A 21,342-nucleotide genomic window follows, 5' to 3' on the forward strand; every position below is an offset into this window, starting at 1 on the left:
TCCGCACTTCTGTACTGCTGGGACCAGTGCTCCTGTACTGCTGTCACTCGCTCTGCTGTCATTCACACTCTGCACTCACTCACACTCTGCACTCACTCACACTCTGCACTCACACTCTGCACTCTCACTCGCATTCTAACTCTGCACTCTCACTATGCACTCACTCTCACTCTGCTCACACTCTCCCTCTGCACTCACGTTCACTCACTCACACTCTGCACTCACTCACACTCTGCACTCACTCACACTCTGCACTCACTCTGCATTCACTCTGCAGTCACACTCACTCTACATTCACACTCACTCTGCATTCACTCTGGAGTCACACTCACTCTGCACTCACACGCACTCTGCACTCACTCTGCACTCACTCTGCACTCATTCTGCACTCACTCTGCACTCTCTCACTCTGCACTCACTCTGCACTCACTCTGCTCTCTGCACTCAGCACTCACTCTGCACTCACTCTCACTCTGCACTCACTCTGCATTCACTGTGCACTCACTCTGCACTCACTCTCTGCACTCTCACTCTGCACTCTCACTCTGCACTCTGCACTCTGCACTCTCACTCTGCACTCTCACTCTGCACTCACTCTGCACTCACTCTGCGCCACTTTCTGTAATCCGGCCCCAGGTATTTTTTACATAATATGGCAGTGCTAGAGTGCGAGCTAAAATCAGCTCTGGGAAATGTTTAGCGCCAGTCCCTTACTGCAGCAGGTGAGCCCAACACAAGAGTGAAACCCTCTGCAGGATGTCTGGAGCACATCTGGAGCTGAATTACTTGACAGCACATTTTGCCAAAAATATTCGCTGGATGCAAACCCATGTGTCCGATTAAAAAAAGAACATGTCAGAAAGCCGCGCTCACAGGTTTCCGGCCTCTCTTGGGTGATGTACCCCTTGGTCAGCTCACCCTGCCGCCCAGTGCTGTGTTAGTTGGAAATGTGAGCAGATCATAGGGACAGAGTGATTGGTTCTGTGGAGCATATCATTGGGACAGAGTGGTTGGATCTGTGGAGCATGTTACTTGGACAGTGATTTGATTGGTCGTGTGGAGCATGTCATTGGGGCAGAGTGATTGGTTGTTTGGAGCATATCATTGGGACAGAGTGATTGGTTGTGTGGAGCATGTCATTGGGACAGAGTGATTGGTTGTTTGGAGCATGTCATTGGGACAGAGTGATTGGTTGTTTGGAGCATGTCATTGGGACAGAGTGATTAGTTCTGTGGAGCATGTCATTGGGACAGAGTGATTGGGTCTGTAGGGCAATACCGGGAAACAGCGTGGGACTGTGCAGCAGATTCCCTCTTCATACGCTGTGATGGCAGGTGTATAGTCGTGGTGTAATGTGCTTTAATATTACACACATTGCTCATGTAATAAATAATCGTGGTCCGCCCGCACCTCTGTAATATAAATAAATGTGAGTTGTCTTGCAGCATGAAATGCTCGGGGCTGTGGAGCAGTCACTGCGTCAAGGGGTGCCCAGGCGCTGCTCCCAGAGGAGGAGAAATTCTACCTTTCCACAGACCCGGATACAAGTGATCCTTGAGCATGGGAGTCACTGGAAAAGAACAGGGCTCACACCCTTGACTGGCTACCGGACACACCAACATTCAACATAATATGTGCATTTGTAAAGCACCCCTAGACATCTTGGCGCTGAATAAAAATTTTTTTTGCTATCCAACTCAATACTACTCATTTTATCGACCTCAGATGGATGAAAGGCTGAGTGGACACCCAACCCCCTCCCCCACCCACCCGGGATTTGACCCTGTGACCATGATGTCTGACACAGGCCCCTGCAGTGGGTGCATTCGTCCACTGAGTCACCAGAACCAGCGTCAATCAAGGGTTAGGGTCACAATAACAGTAATAATGCCAATATTATTCTTATATAGAGTTAACAGCATCGCCGACCTCGGAAGAAATAAAGTCAGATCTATGAGCCCTTTACTTAGTAAATTACACAGACCTCCGCAGCAGGCGCTCAACGCAGTGAGCTATCTCACAGCGGTACTGCGCATATAGTCGTGGTGTAATGTGCTTTATTATTACACACATTGATCGTGTAATAAATAATCGTGGTCCGCCCGCACCTCTGTAATATAAATAAACGTGAGCTGTCTTGCAGCCTGAAATGATCGGGGCTGTGGAGGTGTGAGGGTTAATGTGCCCTGCGAATGAGTGCCCCGCCCTCCCGCGGGCACCACTGGAGCCGCAGCAGTAAATCAGTCGCCTGTCCGGTGAAATAATTCAGCAGGCATGGGCTTTGCCTAACCTAATTGAGGATGTACATTAAGGCTTCATTAAGCACCAGTCGACCGACCATTACTCAAGCAGTCACTGCGTCAAGGGGTGCCCAGTCGATGCTCCCAGAAGAGGAGAAATTCTACCTTTCCACAGACCCGGATACAAGTGATCCCTGAGCATGGCGAGCAATGAGAAGGATGGGAGTCACTGGAAAAGAACTGGGCTCGCCCCTTGACTGGCTACCGGACACACCAACATTCAACATAATATGTGCACTTTCCCCCAGGGTTTTCTGCAGGAGGTCGTGCTCGACCTGCAGCTTGGTGATCAGTCTCCGCCCTTCCACGAATGTAGCATGTTTGAAGATTCAAACGTCTGCCTCAGATATATTACAACGTATTTTGCTTCAGAATATAAAAAAACGAGCAGTGGTGCGCGCCCGTAGCCCCGAGCCCTAAAAACTCGAGACTGCTGCACGCGCACCCAGCATCTGTCTTCAATTACTGCGGGCCCTGACAGCCACGATAGTTGAAGAAATATGCCCTTCTGCTGCGCGTGTCTGCACGGAATATGCAATAGGCGGAGCTACTCTACCGCCTATGGCCTATTGCGTGCTGTCTTCCCAAAACACACTCACGAGAAGGCCAATCGAAATGCAGCTGGCAGAAAAAAGGACGAAAAATCACGAGCAGCCAGGAATTTGTTAGGTAGCTTTTCGGAGACGCTAACTAAAGGACTCTTGGGCTCCGCCCACACTGCTACGTAGTGTGACGTAGGCCCGAGCCCTAAAAAAGCTATATTTCTCCTTCGTTTTTTTAAGTGCAGTTTTAATTATGGTCTGTGGTGTGCCTTTTCCCTGGGCTGCTGGCTCTGGCAAAAGTCGTTGTGACATCAGAACTGAACTGTAATAAGTTATTGCAGTTGAGCGGCTACCTCATTTCTTTATTACAGGTGACTGTGGACATCACAAATCGCCTTAAATAAGGAAATTGGAGTCTGGCTTTTATTGGATTGGAGGCTCCCATATATTATAAATGCATTTCTTCTATTTGTTCTGCTCTATTTCATTGTATTGCTTATTCAATCCACACAGTCGAATGGTATTCCATAGGAAGACTTAACTTGTGTTACCACAAGAATAGCTCTATACAATGCGAAACACCATACTGTTTCATTAAAGTAATTTGATAAACAAAAGAGGTGCAACTAGACGTATTTGACAAATTGATCATGAAATAAAATTCAATCTGAGCCAAGGAGAATCTATACAAAGGAACTACGTGGAATTTGAAATTTAAAAAAAGTAGATTGCAATCAAAGAGCAACCCTTTTATGAGAAAATGTGTTAAAAGTATTTAGCTAGTGTCATTTTCTTCTTCTTTTTCTTCTCATCTTCAACTAAGCTAGCTTCGATAACAACTCACAGACCCCATATTCTTCCTAGAGGAAGTAGGGTGATTTCTTCTTTCAAATAAATGAATTAACAGTGCAATCAATATTTTCCTCTACCACCGAGATACTTGACAAATTGTTGAAGTTCACAAGTCAATATTCTGCCCAAATTAACCTTTCCTCACTTATGATATCCTGTAGTGTTCTGCAGGCCAGTGGCTGAATTTAGAGTTGCAAACAATTATTGTGCCCAAAACAGCTCCTGGATCAATGCACGGCATGGATTGGGGGGGCGGGCGTAGCAGTTGGTGTGATATGCCATGTTGGTGTTATGAGCTTGTAATATTTTACTACTTTTCCGAATGGCTGACCACCAGAGCCAGGGCCCTTCTTTGGAAATAATATGATCAGTGTCCCACACATGATGTTCCTTCTTCAGTTTAGTACAGCCATAGTGGGCGTGACAGATGTGGGAAAAAGTAAGTATGCGCAAGGGTTTCCATGAACAGCTTGAACATCAGGAAAACCAAATTCAACCCCATTCTAAATGAACCAGGAGAACCGAGAAGATGGCAAGTGAGACGCCTGCCACATTTTGGCTGATTTCCTGATGTTGCCCTTCAATCAACAATTGCGTATTTAAAATAATCAACACTGCTAGGCCCCTTTAAAGTGGGCTCCAAGATGGAAGCTTCTCTGCTAAGGCTTTACGTCTGCATTGTTGTGACGAGCGAAAAAAAGGCTTAAGGCACAGCTGGGAGTCTCCATTAATGTAAATTGGCTGCACGCCAGGAAGATCTGGAAAGTGCGTACTTAAAGAAGTATTTATGGCTAATTTAAAAAGAAGACCATTGACCTCTGGATCTGTTAATCATCACAGATAGGGCTTCCACGGCTCTAGCGACGGCCGAGTAATGGACGTGATGCATTTTATGATCATTTTTAAAGTGTATCGTTGGTATTAAAATAGCACAGCTGGAAATCTTTTCAGCCTCCAAAGAAAACAGACTGTGCAGATTTTTTTGTAAGGGGATTGTGGAAAGTTATTTTGGAAAATGTGCATATTTAAAAGAGAGATCTAGATTGACACGTCGTGAAAGCCAGTGAATGACAATCCCAATATGTAAAAAAAAAAAAGAGAGAAGCTAATGAGAACCTGCTCCAGAAGATATTAATTGCTACCTGCATTTGAGCATATGACACCCTGGGAATTACGGCACATTTCATTGCTCTTCTTCCGGGTCAGGTCACACGTAGTTGGATACTGACAGGCTTCCCCGTACCAGCCTTTGGCACACTTGCATATGCCACAGTCACACTTTCCATGACCTGCAAAGGAAATAAGTCAAAGGTTATTGTGGAAAATGTATCAGTACTTGCATTCATTTTAGAAAAAAAGATACTAGTACTACCAGTTGTAAATGATAATGAAGGATACCCAATTCTGTGAACACTGTAGTTACTAAGAGGTCAATAGACGATGGAATAGGTATAGTTAAATAAATAAATAATACCCATTGCGCCATCTATCTACTCTCCCCTGCCGCGCCCTGCCTCGCCCCAATGCGCTTATCTGTGCGGGCCGCCACTGTTTGTTTCTATGGTGTATATTGATGTGGTGCATGACATGGTCGGGTACTAGAAAACTGCTGTCAAGATATGCTATCCTAAATATAATTTATAAAAATATCACCCCATAGGACTTAATGAAAAGAACATCTACAGTCAATGGGACGATATTTTTGTAATCGATATTCAGGACAAAATATTTATGACTGACAATATTTATGACAATTGGAGTCTGATATACAATAGTGTGACAGTACAACTGATTTGGTAGCTCTTTGCAAATTATAAGAGTTTGGTGCAATGTTGTGCGCATGCCTGTGAGAGGTTTATTTCTAGTGTGTGCTGTATGAGTAGGTCAATGAAAGGTAATGGGAAAATGCATGCAAAAGTCTCTCTCAACTACTGGCAATTGCTCAGGCCACATTCTGGTTCATTGTTGTTTCTGTCTAGTATTTCACCGAAGATAGGGATCTTCCTATACAAATCAGGCAGTTTTAGTAGGAAACAGCCCACCATTAACTGTCAGGCCACTCCGCCCTTGAACAAGAAGACAAGCAACCCCAGACTGGTTTCAGCCTTGTTTGGAGCCAGCAGTGAGGTGCAGTTTGAGTCCCATGACACAGGGGGCAAGGGCTCAATGTTGGGCATACCCATCACATTTAGGGCACCAAAATTATATTTGAAGGTGGTAGGAGGAAGGCTTGTTGCAGTCACTGACAAATACAAGGGCCACATTCCAACCCACCATTTTCTGTGGACTGTGCCACTCCAGAAAGGTGCAAGAATTATACTGATTTGGTACTCATATTGAAGGAACTGTCCATCTGGAACTGTCAGGCCAGGTCCCTTTGGCCAGGATCATAAACAAAATCAGACTGATGTCAGCATCGTGGGCTTCATGAGTGAACTGTAGCTTGAGTTTCAATACAATGATGGTGGGTGCAAAATTCACAACTATAACAATTGCTAATTCCACATTACAGTACATGATTTTTTGCTCCACTGTACCCATTCTGATAGGGTCTAGACTTATACAAATCAGACTTGCTCCTGTACCAACAGGAAAACTCCAACACAAGCTGCCAGGCCAGGTCGCCTATGATTATAACAACAGTAACCTCAGACCGGTTATAGCCTTGTTTGGCCTCCTTAGCGAGGTACAGCTTTAGTCTTGTGGTACAGCTGGCATGTTCCCCACGTCTGGGCATAAACCCTGTTGCACTTAGGACATCACACTGAAAAGCAAAGGTGATGGATGGAATACCTACAAATGTCTCACAACTGCCCCTTGCTCAGGCTGCTTTCTTGTCAGTCGTTTAGTAGCGCCTGTGAGGGTGGTGATACACTTATGCTAGTTTTATCTGCGTGTCCCCGTTAGCATGTACTGCATGAATAGGACCAATAGTATCGCCTTCTTCTCCCACTTGTACCAGTGTTTTCCAAAGCACACCAATGTCAGATTTTGACATTACACACCGGAACCTGTTCCTCGCGTTATCTTTGTATTCAAACATGTTCTGGAGGCTAGTGGGTAAGTTTAGTCTGATACTAATCACGTGCTTGCCTTTGTTCCTGTCCTTTCTGTTCTATTCTTCTCCCTGACTCTCCACTGCTCTCATCTCGTGCTCTATTTTTATAACATTTTCCTCAATTCCCTCTCCTTTCTACATTATCATTCTCCATTGTATTTACCTCCTCAATGTCCCCCTCTTCCCTCTACCTCTCACATCAACCTTCTCGGTCCCACTCTTTTTTTCCTCTCCATATCGCTTACTCTTCTATTTTTCTTACCTTTCCAGTTCTTGTTTTCTGCACCTTCCAACCTCATTTCAGACAGAGGCACTCCCCTCTGATGCGTCCTCTTCCCAGTTTATACCACCCACTATTTACATATATGCCTGTGTCGCCAATTGGCTGTCAAAGGAGTGGATAGGCCAAGGGATGAGATGTGTGGATATAACACGGCCATGATACAGCCATTACACCTCTAATTCATGTGTCTGTGAGCAGGGCACTCTCATATTAGGGAAATAAACTGTACTTATACATGTTTTCTTAATGACCTTTAGTGTTCCTCATGAATGATGAAAGGTTTCCTGAGTGGATGGTTTTACTCCTTTCTTTGCTGGAAATTACTCCTGAATTTACATGCCTGAATCACAAAGTATTTTCTGTGAGTAGCTTACTACAGATCTGGGTGTAAGTTGCTCACGAATTTCCAAGATTGTGACAAAATAATTCGTTTTTATTGTTTTAAGTTGTATATAGCACTTTCTAGGCTCAAGGGCATTTAGGCACTTCACATGAATACCATGGTACATAACACATTGTTTTAGGCAAGGGGAGGTTAAGTGATGTGCTCAAAACCACAGAATGGTGAGCAGAGGCTTGCATTCAAACCAGGTTCCCCAATTCTAGAGCTAGCAGATGTGGCCAATAGGCCATATATCTGACATGCCTACTCGTTGATCTGGCTTAAAGGTTTTTTTTTGTGTGAATAAGCATGTCCAAGTCTAGGAAAGGTTTAAATATGAAGCACTTAAGCATAGTGTAAACCATGGCTACTCACAGAAACGGCTTTGTCATTCTGGCTTTTATGATCTAACTTTATTTTACCCACTTTTTATACTAAGAAAAATGAATATTTCCATTTAGACTTTTCATCTAGCAAGGTGTTAAATCCAGATTCCACAGGGATAGTTTTAAGTAAAAGGTTTATTCGTCCGCACAGTACCAGCACATTAGCAACTGCCAAGTTCCCAACATCAACTGAACTCTCTATGTTCTACATTCCAGTGCAAAATACCGGAGCAGGCACAGAATAAAAAAAAACAACACCATAAGAGTCTACATCCACTGTGTAAAGAATATATCACATCTTCCTCCTATAACGAAAAAGGAACATAATAAATCCTATATACAACAGGAAGACAAGACAATACCTGTTAAAATCCAAACACGCTTTATTCGATTATATCACATGATAATCAGAAAAGCACAATAAAAAAACACATAGAAGAATCATGACATACATGATATCTATCACTCTTAAAGGAGATCGTTTCAATATATTATATCATGGTTTACGATAAAATTGATTTCCTACATTTAAAAACATGCTTTAAAAACGATAAAACAGATGTAGTAGTAAATTCATCTTCCAATAATTGCAGAACTAAAAAAGCGGGACGACATTGCCTTAAAACAATTTTCCTTAAAAGGGGCAGAATCCAATTCTTTCCTTCCCACAAGTAAACTCTACAGAAAAATAATACGTGGATGGTCGACTGGTTTGATAGGCCATCACACAAAAACAAAAGAAGCATAATGTAACAAAAAGTATACATCTCTTCACACAAAATCTTTGCACCTTGTGGGAAGACGTCTCTCCCTACAAATTTCTTTAACCTGTCTGCTATAGCTTCGACCAGTTTACTAGCATTAGTGGAATCAGAAAATCTTTCTGAAGAAGAGGAAAGATCACTCTGAAAGGGAGCAGAAATTCAATGACTTGGTGGGCTTCCATTTTGTGGAACTTCACTAAAAAGCCTTCATTTTGCTCACCAATACACTCATTGAAAACGTCCTCGCACTTCGCCACTCTTCTTGCATTCCAAACGATAGCATCTTACATAAAGACACTGTTAGTGAAAACTTTAACCACTTTCATGGTCATCCAAAATTTATTTTTATGCACCCTTCTTTGCCAGATCTGGTTTAAGAATCCTGACCCAACCTCCAATCTTCAATGTAGGTTTTATCACCTTCCACTTTAAATATTATTACCCTTGCTTCAATGTGTTCTGATTCTCACTGACGCTCACAGCAACACTATTCTTTTCTTCCTCTACACTACTTCCATACTCCTTATTGAAACATCATGGACACAATTTGGAAACTTGATAGCTTCCCTTCAAAAACATAAAAGGACTAACCACGGTAGTAGTATGTGGTGTGATTTGATACTTCCACAACATCTCCCTCAGTACATCCTTCCGCTGACATTTAAAATCCCAAGCCTACACACCATTCTCCTTCAATACACAGCTGAACTTTTCCACTTGACCATTCCCTTGAAGTTTGCATAAAGCTGTAGTTACAGGTTGGATATTTCAGTACGGAAGTAAACTCTATTAGATTTAAGCTGCACCCCATTATATATAATCAATACCTAAGGACACACTTCCCTTGCAAAGATAACAACATTAGAGGTAGTCTGCACCACAAATTTGACCTTAGGCCACTTCAAATGATACTCCATTGAACCAAAGCCTACCATGAATCCTGCAGTATTTATTTATTTGAGTTTTATATAGCGCTAGCTAGACCCGGAGGTATCAGAGCACTTTACACAAGGCACAGCGAGTTGCAAGTTACAAATTTTACATAAGTTACGTAGTGATTACATAGTAACAACAAGAGTTACTAGCAAATAGCATATAAGGACAACTGATGAAACTACAGTAGTATGCACGCACGTGCAGTTGGGAGATGTGCATCTCTGCCGCCTACTTCCTTAACATGCGAGTTTAAGGGCTGTGTTTGTGCCCGGCAGCATTATATTCCCCCTTCCTCCCCCCTCCCCTTAATGGCTGTCAGTCCCTTTACAGAGGCTCACACGAGCTAAAAGGTAGTGTTTGCAAGTTTTCCTCTAGTGCCACCTCAGCATAACACCATGGCAAGAACCCTCCCCACCATGGCAGAGAAAAGGGAGGAGGCTCTTAAAAAACACTGTATGTACAGCGGAGTAGCTTGTATGAAGTAGCATGGGACAATCAAGTTAGAGTAGCAAATAAAATGGCCCAGAAATGTCAAATGCCACTTTTTTTCCCAAGAGTACTCTGGCCAAGAAGCAAGTTTCAAAGGGTAGATGCTACTTTAAGCATACTTTCACTATTGACACTCCCTCACTACTCTTTATTTATTTATTTGTAAGTTTTGTATAGCGCGAACATGACCCAAGTAGGTATCAGAGCACTTTACATAAGGATGACGAAGAAATATTAACATAGTTCAATAAACATCAAGAACAAAAGGGACATTATGGCAGGCAAACAATAGGTTGAGACAAATGACATGTAATAGGTAGGATATCCAAAAAGTCTCAAGGTAAGAGGAGCAAACATTCTAGATCAGCACATTGATCATTAGTAGTGCTTTCACTTCCCTTTTGAACACAAAGGTGGATGGAATAAGCCTGGGAGGGCGTTCCAGATTCTCTGGGCAATGCCTGAGAATGTACGGTTATAGGTTTTAAGCTTATTGAATTTATTTGGCTTGAGCAGTAAGGTGCCGGTGCTCCTTGTGGGCCGGGAGCCTCCAGAAAGTTCCAGCTTATTTGCCAGGTAGAGTGGGGTATTGAAGTGAAGAGCTCTGTGGGTCATACAAGCAATCTTTAATTGGATCCTTTCCTCAAAGGGAAGCCAGTTGAGTGATTTCAGGTCAGGCGAGATGTGGTTGGTTTTCTTAGAACCTGTGATGAGTCTCGTAGCCGCATTTAGCAAAGCTCTGATAGGAGCTAAACTGAGTTTCGGCAGTCTGCAAAAAGTAGCACTGCCATATTCTAGTATGGAGATGACCAGTGATTGCACTGCCGATTTGAAGTCCTCATGGGGCAGGTATGGTTTGAGTTTTCTTAGGATGCACAGTTGGAAATTAGCTTCTTTGGTAGATGCTCTGATGCGCTCTTGCATGTTTAGGTTTTTATCAAGCAGAATTCCAAGTGATTTTGTGAAGTCAATGAGGTGAGGTGTGCAGTTGAGCGAGGTGAGCTTGGAGAGATATTTCACAACAGTGGGGGTTTGCCTAGCCGGTGCAATGAGGAGGAATTCCGTTTTGAAGGCGTTTAGTTTGAGGTGGTTGGAGGTAAGCCAGTTTAGGGTTTTGAGCAGGGTTCCATTGAGAGCATTGATGTCTTTGGGTGAGGATATTTTCATGTATAGTTGGGTGTCATCTGCGTACATGTGATAATGGATGTTGGAGGCTTTATGAGTTACTGTCAGTGGTTCCAGGAAGAGGTTAAAGAGCGTGGGGGAGAGTGAGGACCCTTGGGGAACACCCAGCATGCAGGGACTGGGGTTGGATAGAGACTGATTGGATTTGATTCTTTGAGTTCTATTGTTGAGGAAAGAGGAAAACCATTTCAGGACTGTGCCAGATAGCCCCATTCTGCATTCAAGGAGGTGGAGAAGATTGTCATGCTTGACAGTGTCGAATGCAGATGAGAGATCGAGAAGAATTAGTAGGCAGGCTTGATTCTGGTCCAGTAAAGTGAGAGCGTCATCGAGTATATGAGTGATGGCTATTTCGGTGCTGTGGCCGGAGCGTAAACCCGATAGGAATTGGTCAAGGAGCTGGAATTGATAAATGTGTCTACTCAGTTGCTCACATGAACACATTTCTCCAGTAGTTTAGCCAGGGTAGGAATGTTTGTGATCGGTCTGTAATTGTTCAGGTCTTCAGGGTCAGCTGAGGGTTTTTTTAAGATGGGGAGCACTAGGCCCTCCTTCAAGCAGTCTGGGATCTCGCCTTGCAGGAGAGAGGCATTGATGAACTTGTACCAGGCGCTGCTAATGAGCCTATCATTTTTTATAGAAGTTGGGGGGGGTCATTGAAGTGGTTTGAGGGTTTAATGTTCGAGTGTGTGTTGAGGATGGTAATGTCATCGAGGAGTGTGAATAGGCTCCAAGAGGCATTGTTTTGGGGAGAGATAACAGATTGGCTAGGCGATGGCGTGGAGAGGGAGGAGTGCGGAGGGCGGAGGGGGTGAGAGTAAGAGTGCAGCCAACCATAGGTCAGATTCGATCTTGTTTGACTTTTCAAGGAAGAAGTCCGCCACCGCTTCGCAATTTTGCTGTGGCCGAGCAAATTGTTGAGAAAGGGTGGGTGCATTGTTGGATTGTGTTTTAATCAGCTCAAATAGTCGTTTCGGGAGATTTCTTGCTTTGTCAAGTTGGTCTTTGAAGAAGGAAAGTTTTGTGGATCTAATGAGTTTGTTGTATCTACTTCTTTTGAGTCTAAGGATTTTTAGCAGATCTGTGGAGGTAGTGGATCTCCAAGAGCGTTCAGCTAGTCTGAGACTACGTCTGTCCTCGTTTAGGTTGTCTTTGAACCAAGGTTTGGAATCCTTGGCGGGTATTCTTTTTAGTTGTATGGGAGCCGCAGCATTTAGCGCCTTGAGCATGGCAGTGTTATAGTGCATAGTGAGGTCGTGCACGTCGGTCATGTTTGCAGGCGGTGGTAGAAAGTCATTGCAGTGCGCTATGAGCTCATTAGCGCTGGTGTTGAGAAGCGATCTTTACCAGTGCTTTAATTTTAGTGGTTGTGATCTATTGGGTACCCAGCATATAAGGATACGGAAGTTAATATAGTGATGGTCCGACCAGTCATAGGGAATGATAGAGTCGAGCTGAATGGTGTTGGGGTTGGAAATGATTAGATCCAATGTCGAGCCTAATTTGTGAGTGGGGTTGTTGCAGAATTGAGATAGGGAGAGGTCTGTTAGGAAGTTCTTGAGAGTGTTAACCGCCTGATCATGCGGGTCATTCCAGTGAAGGTTGAAGTCACCAAGGAAGATCTGTAAGCAGTGGCGGCCCAGGTTGGAGGAGTTGGTTTCCATAGTTTGTTCAATTAGAGGGAGGCTATCATCCGTGGGGGTGATAGAAGATGTGAAGGGAGCATAAGGGTCTGTGTGCACTAGTGATGTCTATTCCTAAGTATTCACAGGAAGGGAGATTAGCTGAGGAGGATTGCTTAGCTGTGAGAGAGTTGCAGAAGATGCAGCCTATGCCCCCACCAATTTCCATGACGTGATCTTGTCTGATGATATTGTGGCTGGGAGGGACAAGTATGTCAAGGATAGGTCCAGAGGCGTAGTTGAGCAAGGTTTCTGTGAGGACCAGGAGGTCCAATTCTTGGGGAAGGATGAGATCTGCAAGGTCTGCGGCATGTTTAACCGCTGATCTGCAGTTAAGTAACATGCAATTAAGGTGCGGTTTGTGCAGGCTGTGAGTGAGCGGTGGGTGTGTGAAGGTGTGTGATTCTTTCCAATCCAGGCCACCAAAAACAAGATCTAATAAGTCACTTCATGGAAGACATACCAGGATGCCCTTCATGTGCCAGCAACAATATTTTTTCTTGCCTAGAAACAGAAGGCACATATTTTCCTTCTTTGCATAACATGGTGCCTTCTACTTTCAATTCTCCAGAAACTTTACGGTATGGTACCACTCCTGGAGGCACATTCATCTTTTTTAAGTCACCATTCCACCATGTACTTCTAACTATTGTCGACAACTCATCATTTCTCTCACTCTCCTCCCAAGACCTTTCTTCTGTACACTTAAACTTCCTGGACACAAAAGTTCCAATGCTGTCCACCATATTCACTTCATCATTGCCCCCTCATATTTTCTTCTGAAACCATACACGGAAGTCCAGGCAATCAACTGTCACATTTTTAATTCCTGGCACAAACTCTGCACTAAAACTGCACTTCGGAAATCTTGAGGTTAACCTCACAATGTGGGCTGTAGCATTCCACCCTCCGACCCACCCCCATACGGTGACAATAAACCACCCAGAGGCTTATGGTCTGTTCTCATCATGAAGCATCCACCTCAGATATAGTTTCTAAAATGTTGAGTCACCCACACACAAGCTAACAACACAATTTTAATGACAGTGTATCACCTTTCTGTCTCATTCATCATCCTTGACACAAACATCACATTCCATTCTTCTTTTACACATTTTGATATTATAACACCTCCAATACCATACAAGCTAGCTTCGAAAGGAGCGAACTGCATGTCAAAAACTAAAGCAATATTTAACGTCTGCCGAAAGGAGAGTCCAGTACAAGTACAAGTACAAATGGATTATCCAGATAAGTTCTCTCTCAAATAAATAATAATGGGAGAAATTGTAACAGTCATGAGAAATTAAAAGGTACAATCAGTAGAAGTACTCACAATTCGATTTAGTACTTCCTTCAATGATCTTGCACTAACAGTGCAGTAAAGGCAATGTTCCAAAGTAGGATTTCAATAACACCTAGGGAAGACAGCATTGGCGTGCATGAAATAGGAAGTGATCATACTTCCAACACTGCCCGAAGTAACATGGCGTTTGTAAGGTAATATGCTTATGTTGCAAAACGTAGACTTCACATGACTCCCAGTTTCACAGATGACTCCCAGGCTGTGATATTCTGAAGACATCACACTAAATGCAGTGTCCTCAAGCCTCCTGTGCCATGAATATGAAATAGCTTGTGCGAAGAACCAAATCCAGCAGGCATCGAATTCCAAAGTAGATAGTATAATCTCCGATGACAACCACATCTGTGGAACAGTGCCATCCAAGTATCACTGGCCAAATTCCAGAATGTTGTTTAACTGACACCAGTAACTCCATAGTTGATGAATCAGACAGCTACTACTCCTATGCGACAATGGTAGAAAGTATCTAATTCATTGTTATTACTTATTGAATCCAGATTTCACTCAGATAGTTTTAAGTAAAAGGTTTATTCAGGCAGCACAGTACTAGACCCTCAGCATCTGCCAAGCTTCCAGCTCTAATGAGCTCTTTGGGCCTGATTCACAACGGTAAACATACACGTTTGTGTAATTTTACGATTGTTTTCTAGTCACAAAGGTATTTTATGAGTAGTATCTTTAAAAGTACAGAATCACTGCACATAAAAAGATAAGATGATCTAAACTGGTGTGCAGGAAAATGCTGTCAGATGCCATAGCTCTGTCCTGTGTATTATGAAAAGCTATTAAAAAAGGGAGCAGGACTGGTTTATTTATTGTGAAAATCACACAGTAAATCCAATAGGCAATTTAAAGTAGATTGTTGTCAAATTGTGTTGCAGTGCAAAGAAAGATATTTTGTGTTCTGTAATTTCACAGATTACCACAGTAGGCAATCGTTTTGGTGTTGGTCACACACTCTGACACACCCAGGAGGCAGAATCTCACTGTGCTGATTCTTGTTAGACTCTAACAGGTTTTGCCAACTTTCATTTGGACATATTTTTAATTTTACAACTGCATGCATTATGGTTGCCTGCTTATGCTCACTTTAGTTACTCTATATTTTGTATAAAGTGTAAAACCATTGGTAAAGGCTAGAGGCCTTGTTGGTTCACTGGGAAAAGTTATATAAAAGTCCTTAGGTGTGATATGTTCATAAAGAAAAGTTATGACAAAGCAAGTAGGCCTTACTTATTGATAAGAGAAGTTGTTACAGGCAATAGGCTTTTAAGGCAAATTCTTATGACACCATGCTGAAGCCTAGAGGCATGTCTTTTGTTACATGGAATCACACAAATTAACTTAGTAGGCAAGGGTTTTGGTGTTGGTGAACCACCTCAACAAACCATGGGGATGGATGCTATGCACTATGGCAAGCCTTAATAGGCACCATTGGAATTGATGTTATATTGTTTTGACAATTGCATGTTGTACATATTTGTACTTGTATTATGGTATACCTGATGGTTACATTGTTGCAAGACTTCTATGCATCATGGGTCTGAGTTGACAATGGAGACAAGCCAATGATAACAGAAGGTGGCCTGATTGGTTCACTAGGAAAACATATTTCTGATGCCATAGATCTGATCTGTTTATTATGAAACGTTATGATAAACCTAATATGCCTGACACATTGATTGTGAAACACATGGTAAAGTCAAGAGTAGAAGGTTATTTATCTGTATTAAAGCCTGCAAATAGGTATTTTGTTAAATGAAGAGTCGCAAAGTACCTTTGTAGGGAAGGATTTTGGTTGTGGCTACTGCCTCTGACAACCCCTAGGGGGAGAAGATTTGCACTGTACGAATACTAGAATCTCTAAGCTGTCTGCCACGACTTAGTAACAAGGAAAATCATTAGATAATGATTCCAGCCATATATAAATATGTATCCATGTAGGTGCATAGAGGGCCTTTGCATTAGCTCTGTCTTACATTGGTCTGTATAAGTGTCATTTACACTCTACTTCCATCAAAGATAGTGTATTGCATGGGGCAACAGTTCAGTCCACATCAGTCATTGGCTATCTTGCACTGTAAATTCCGCCATTTTATAATAACATATGAATATCCATCTGAAAGGAGTGTGCTTCAGTATCAGGGCTGATTGACCAGCCATTTCGTTTTCTTTTTCTTTTGATAGCACTGCTGTAATTTCTTTGCTTCTCCTCTTTTGTTGTTGCTATTTCTTAGAACAATACTATAGCTCTCCAGCAGTGCTGACGGGTCACTTGCTTGCCCTTCATTTAATAAGCAGTGTGCCATATCCCACATTATTACTTTCTCTAAGCCAAGAGACAAAGAAGGAATGCTGTTGTCCATAGTGTATCATTTGCTTTACCATTACAAGATGGTCAACTCATTGGGTCTAAATGTGGAAGCCATGCTGGAACTTTATAACAATGATAGACTATTTACAATACATCTGTAAGATAGACACCAGCTGCTTTGTTTAGTTAAATTATTGCAAACATATGCCTAGACAGCAGCAGAATTTTCTTTTTTTCCTCTTGTATGCTTTTAATTCATTGTCCATATCTTGCTGAATTTGTGTGTATTTTATTGAGATTGTGTTAGAAGGTGAATGAAAATATGAGTCAGTAAATGGATGAATAGATGAATGAGCGTCAAAGTACATGTATGATCTCCTACTGAGTGCCTAAACCCATCAGAAACACAAGAAGCCCTTTTATTCATATGCCAAACATATTGGCATTGCCTGTGCTTGCCTATTCTTGTTCCAGGTGTCTTCTATGTTCTGCACAAGCAGGAAAAATATGCTGGCAAAGCATTTATGCAGTTGATGTCTTAAAGATTTTTACCAAATCCCCTACTATGTTGTATCTTCCGCAATTGCTCAGCTCCTCCTGCCAGGTTTCCATTATCGAGATATTTGAGTTGCTTGCGGGTCACATCTCCACATGTAAGGTAGTTGTATACATGGAAAAACTCATCTTGTTTCAATTCGAAAGGTCGGGATCCTCTTCATACCTGTGCTTGTAGACATGTACATGCAGATTTCTGCAGATATCTTCTATATCATAAATAACCCTCAACAGTGCTCCAAGTGGAGAACTTAAAGAGAAGTTTATGGAAATGAGGCACGCACCCACAGAGTCATACATTTGACAGTATTTACCAACATTTGCAGTCTTTTTGCCATGCTCCTGTGAGCCTCTAAAATAAAACATAAAGCAACACCCTTTTCATACAGAGGAGCTTTTTCATGTGAAGAGAGATAAAACGAAACGTTTTAGTATAAGGATAATGTGTACATACGTGATATTCATATAGTGGACATCTAGCTGAAATGCAGAGAAGCACTGTACAGGGTCAAAGGCAAAGAAGCAGTTAACATGTGATTTGAGTGGTAGGATCTTTAAAAGTGCAAAAGTGGAATTTTTATTGCATCATGAAGTAGTGTTCTTCAAACCGGTTCGTATTCAGCTCTTTCCTAAATTGGAGAAAAGATGGGGCAGTCATGATGGATACAGGGATGTTGTGCCGGATCCTAGGAGCCTAGCTGCAGAAGGCCATTCACTTGGTTTTTTCTTAGACATGCAGGGTTAGAGACAACAGGTATGTATCATGAATGTTAAGAGGAAAAAACATTTTTTATGATTATGATATAGAATTTTCTGAGTTTCTGCATGAGGTAAACATTTATAGACTTTTGCTTTACATAAGTGTAAGTATATATACGCTGAGCTGCTTTGGGAATAGAGCTCTTTGAGTCAAAGGTAAATTAGTACCTGGCAAAAATAAAATTCACTATGGCAAATTCTCCAAAACGTAGACTGCTTATCTATCCTATTTTGTGACTGACAACTCCTGCATGATAACTTCAGGAAGCATAAGATGTGCTGACTAGGATGAAATATATACCATCCTAGGGTAAAAAAATTGAAACAAAGAATCCTCCTTTACAAAAGATAAATTAGTTAGTTCATATATTTTCCTCTGAACCTAGTGGATCTCATATATGTAGATAGTCATGTGTTACATGCTGATATGTTGTATTGCAGGTATTTAAGAGTACTGATTTTCTATTTAGATGTGCGAGCGATTGCAGCATTATTACCCATCCAGCCACATCCTCTAAATCATGCTACAAGGAGAGTTTGGGCTTTCAGTTGGCAGGTCCAGTCATTAAGTGAAGGAATGGGTGTTCAGACAACGTGTGCATTTACAGCAAAGAGATTCTAGAAGTTAGAGGTATTAAGGCTCTTCTTGGAGAAGGAGACCATTTTAAAGAAATGTTCATAGGTTTGGGCCTGAATAGGTCCATAGTTAAGGTTCTTGCTCCTTTATGGATTTGCTTCTAGTAACTTTTAGGCTTATTGTGGAAAAGAAATTATATCCAAATGGTTCAGGAACAGACTTATTAATGCAGCACAGTAACAACGCTAACTGCCACTGACAACTAAGTACAGAACATTGCTCCACTAGAGCTCCAAGTTCCAGAACTCTTAATGTGGGCTCCCCCTGTACACAATCCAAAACATACCACACAATATATAACTATCAACATTCTTACCAAAATATAATACATCTTCCCACTTAAATGAACAAAGAAAATAAAAAAAACATTGACATAATACTTGCACAAAGTCTTTATATTTTAAAAGTGGTTGCCTGTCAGAATTAGCTTCCATATCCCTAGGGAATAGGGAGTCATTCTGTTCATTAGCTTTCTTAACTCTAGATGCTATGGAGTAATTGTCTTCATCCTTTCTCCTCTCCTGTTCTTCAACTTCCTGCGTACCATTCGGTTCACTGACTACAACCACTTTGTTCACTGACTACATTCACATCTCTTGCAGCAGACCGTGCTGACTATTAACTGTCACTCCAAGAGATTCTCCAACCTTCACTATAAAACTCCTCACATCCTGGTTGCTATTCTCCAACACATTATTCTTACACTTTGCCAACCTCATCACATTCCACACTTTTCTCTTTAAACTTTGATCACTCTCATGACTTTACCAAATTTGGGTGTACCTTTGGCCACAAAGCCAGGTTTACTTAGTCTTACCCAGTCACCAACCTCAAACAAATGTATTTCAACCTTCCTCTTAGTATCATATGCTTCCTTGATGTTCTCCTACTTCCTTTTCATTCTCAGGCTATCAGCTCTGAAATCCAAACTCTTTTCACCTTTCACTAGCTTCCTCTTGAACCACCACAGGCACAATTTGAACACAGGATCTCTCCCTTTCAACAATCTAAACAGGCTGATCTTCATGGTGGTTTGAGGAGTAATGCAGTACAGCCATAATCTCTCTCTCAACATATCCTTCCAATCGCCTCCAAAACCACATGCTGATGTGACCCTCTCCTTTAAAATCCTGTTGAAACTCTTCACTTGACTATTTTCTTGGTGTTTATGCAAGACCTTGGATACATGATGAATATTGCTAAACTTAAGAAAAATGTTAGATTTGAGATGCACACTATTATTGGTGACCAATACATCTTAAATAATTTAACAAGAGCCCTAGTAGTGACATGTGCCACAAATGTAACTTCTGGAATTTTAGAATGTCAATCCACCAAAAATAATGCATAGCTAGCCTCATGTGGTAAGGAATAGTACGGGCCTTAAATATCAAACCCTATTTTTTCATATGGAGACTCTGGCCAGGCTTCAGGTTGAAGTGAAGCAGGTACAGTTTTCAACATCTTATACTGTTTGCACACACCTTACATTCTCTTAACTTACATTCTCCGCTTGCCATTCTATCAAGACCCGGCCACCACAAATATCTTTTAATAAGTCTCTGCATGGAAGACATATCTGGATGTCCTTCACATGCCAACAATAGAATAAAGTCCTACATACCTTTGGGTGGAACACATTTTTCTCCCCTGAAAAGGAAATTACCTTCTACATCCAGCTCCTCTGTCACCTTCAAATATGGTACAACGTCTGTCGGTAAGATCTTCTTTACTGGCCATCCCTCTACCACAAACAATCCCACAATCTTCAATAGATCATCACTATCATCATATTCTCTCAATTTCTCTCCATCAATGCCCTTGAGTTCGTCCGCTACAAATTCTGATACACTAGCCACCATTTCCATCTCATCATTAACCACACTCCTCTTTGTCACAGCTGCAAGTCATTCTAGAAATACAATTCATCATAGCATTACGCTTGCCAGGTACAAACTACACACTAAAACATTACCCTTGAAATCTTTGCCATGCGTCAGGCAATGTGTGTAATGGCATTTCAACCTTCACCAGGAGAAAGCATCTCAACTAGTGGTTTATGATCAGTTTTGAAAACAAATCAGGAGCACCAAATGTAATGACAGAAATGTTCAATGGCCCATAAACATGACAGCAACTCTTTTTCTATACTTGCATACCTCCTCTCTGCATCAATGAGAGTGCAAGAGAGACAATCAATCAATCAATCAATCAGAGCATTTGTAAAGCGCACTATTCACCCGGGAGGGTCTCAAGGCGCTGGGGAGGAAGGGGGAGGGGTGCTGCTACTGCTCGAATAGCAAGGTCTTGAGTAGCCTCCTGAAGGTTAGTAGGTCCTGGGTCTGCTGTAGGAGGATGGGGAGGGTGTTCCAGGTTTTGGCGGCGGGTGGGAGGACAAAGATCTGCTGCTGGTGGTTGCTCTACGGATGATGGGGACGTTGGCAAGGGTGAGGTTTGCGGAGTGGAGCTAGCGGTTCGGGGTGTAAAAGGTGAGTCGTCTGTTGAGGTATGCCGGTCTGGTGTTGTGGAGTGCCTTGTGTGCGTGGGTGAGGAGCTTGAAGGTGATCCTCTTGTTGACGGGAAGCCAGTGCAGGTCTTTCTGGTGGTGTGTGATGTGGTGAGGGATGTCGAGGATCAGGCGTGCAGAGGCGTTCTTTATGCGTTGTAGTCGCTTCAGGAGTTTGGCTGAGGCTCCTGCGTAGAGGGCGTTTCTGTAGTCCAGCCTGCTTCTGATGAAGGCCTGGGTGACCGTTCTTCTGGTTTCAGTGGGGATCCACCTGTAGATCTTGCGGAGCATGCGGATGGTGTTGAAGCAAGAGGATGAGATGGCGTTGACTTGCTTGGTCATGGAG

General features: G+C 42.4%; 1 protein-coding gene across 1 annotated transcript in view; it reads right to left on the reverse strand.

Moving 5' to 3' along the window:
• ITGBL1 (integrin subunit beta like 1) overlaps positions 1 to 21,342 on the reverse strand; it is a 1,224,736-nt gene that overhangs the window by 549,014 nt on the left and 654,380 nt on the right. The window contains exon 3 of the mRNA XM_086934369.1: positions 4,837 to 4,983. Coding sequence (XP_086790495.1) covers positions 4,837 to 4,983 — 147 coding nt within the window. The remainder of the gene's footprint in view (positions 1 to 4,836; positions 4,984 to 21,342) is intronic.

This window comes from Lissotriton vulgaris, chromosome 8 (genome assembly GCF_964263255.1).
Source record: "Lissotriton vulgaris chromosome 8, aLisVul1.2, whole genome shotgun sequence".
In the NCBI taxonomy this organism is placed as follows: Eukaryota; Metazoa; Chordata; class Amphibia; order Caudata; family Salamandridae; genus Lissotriton; species Lissotriton vulgaris.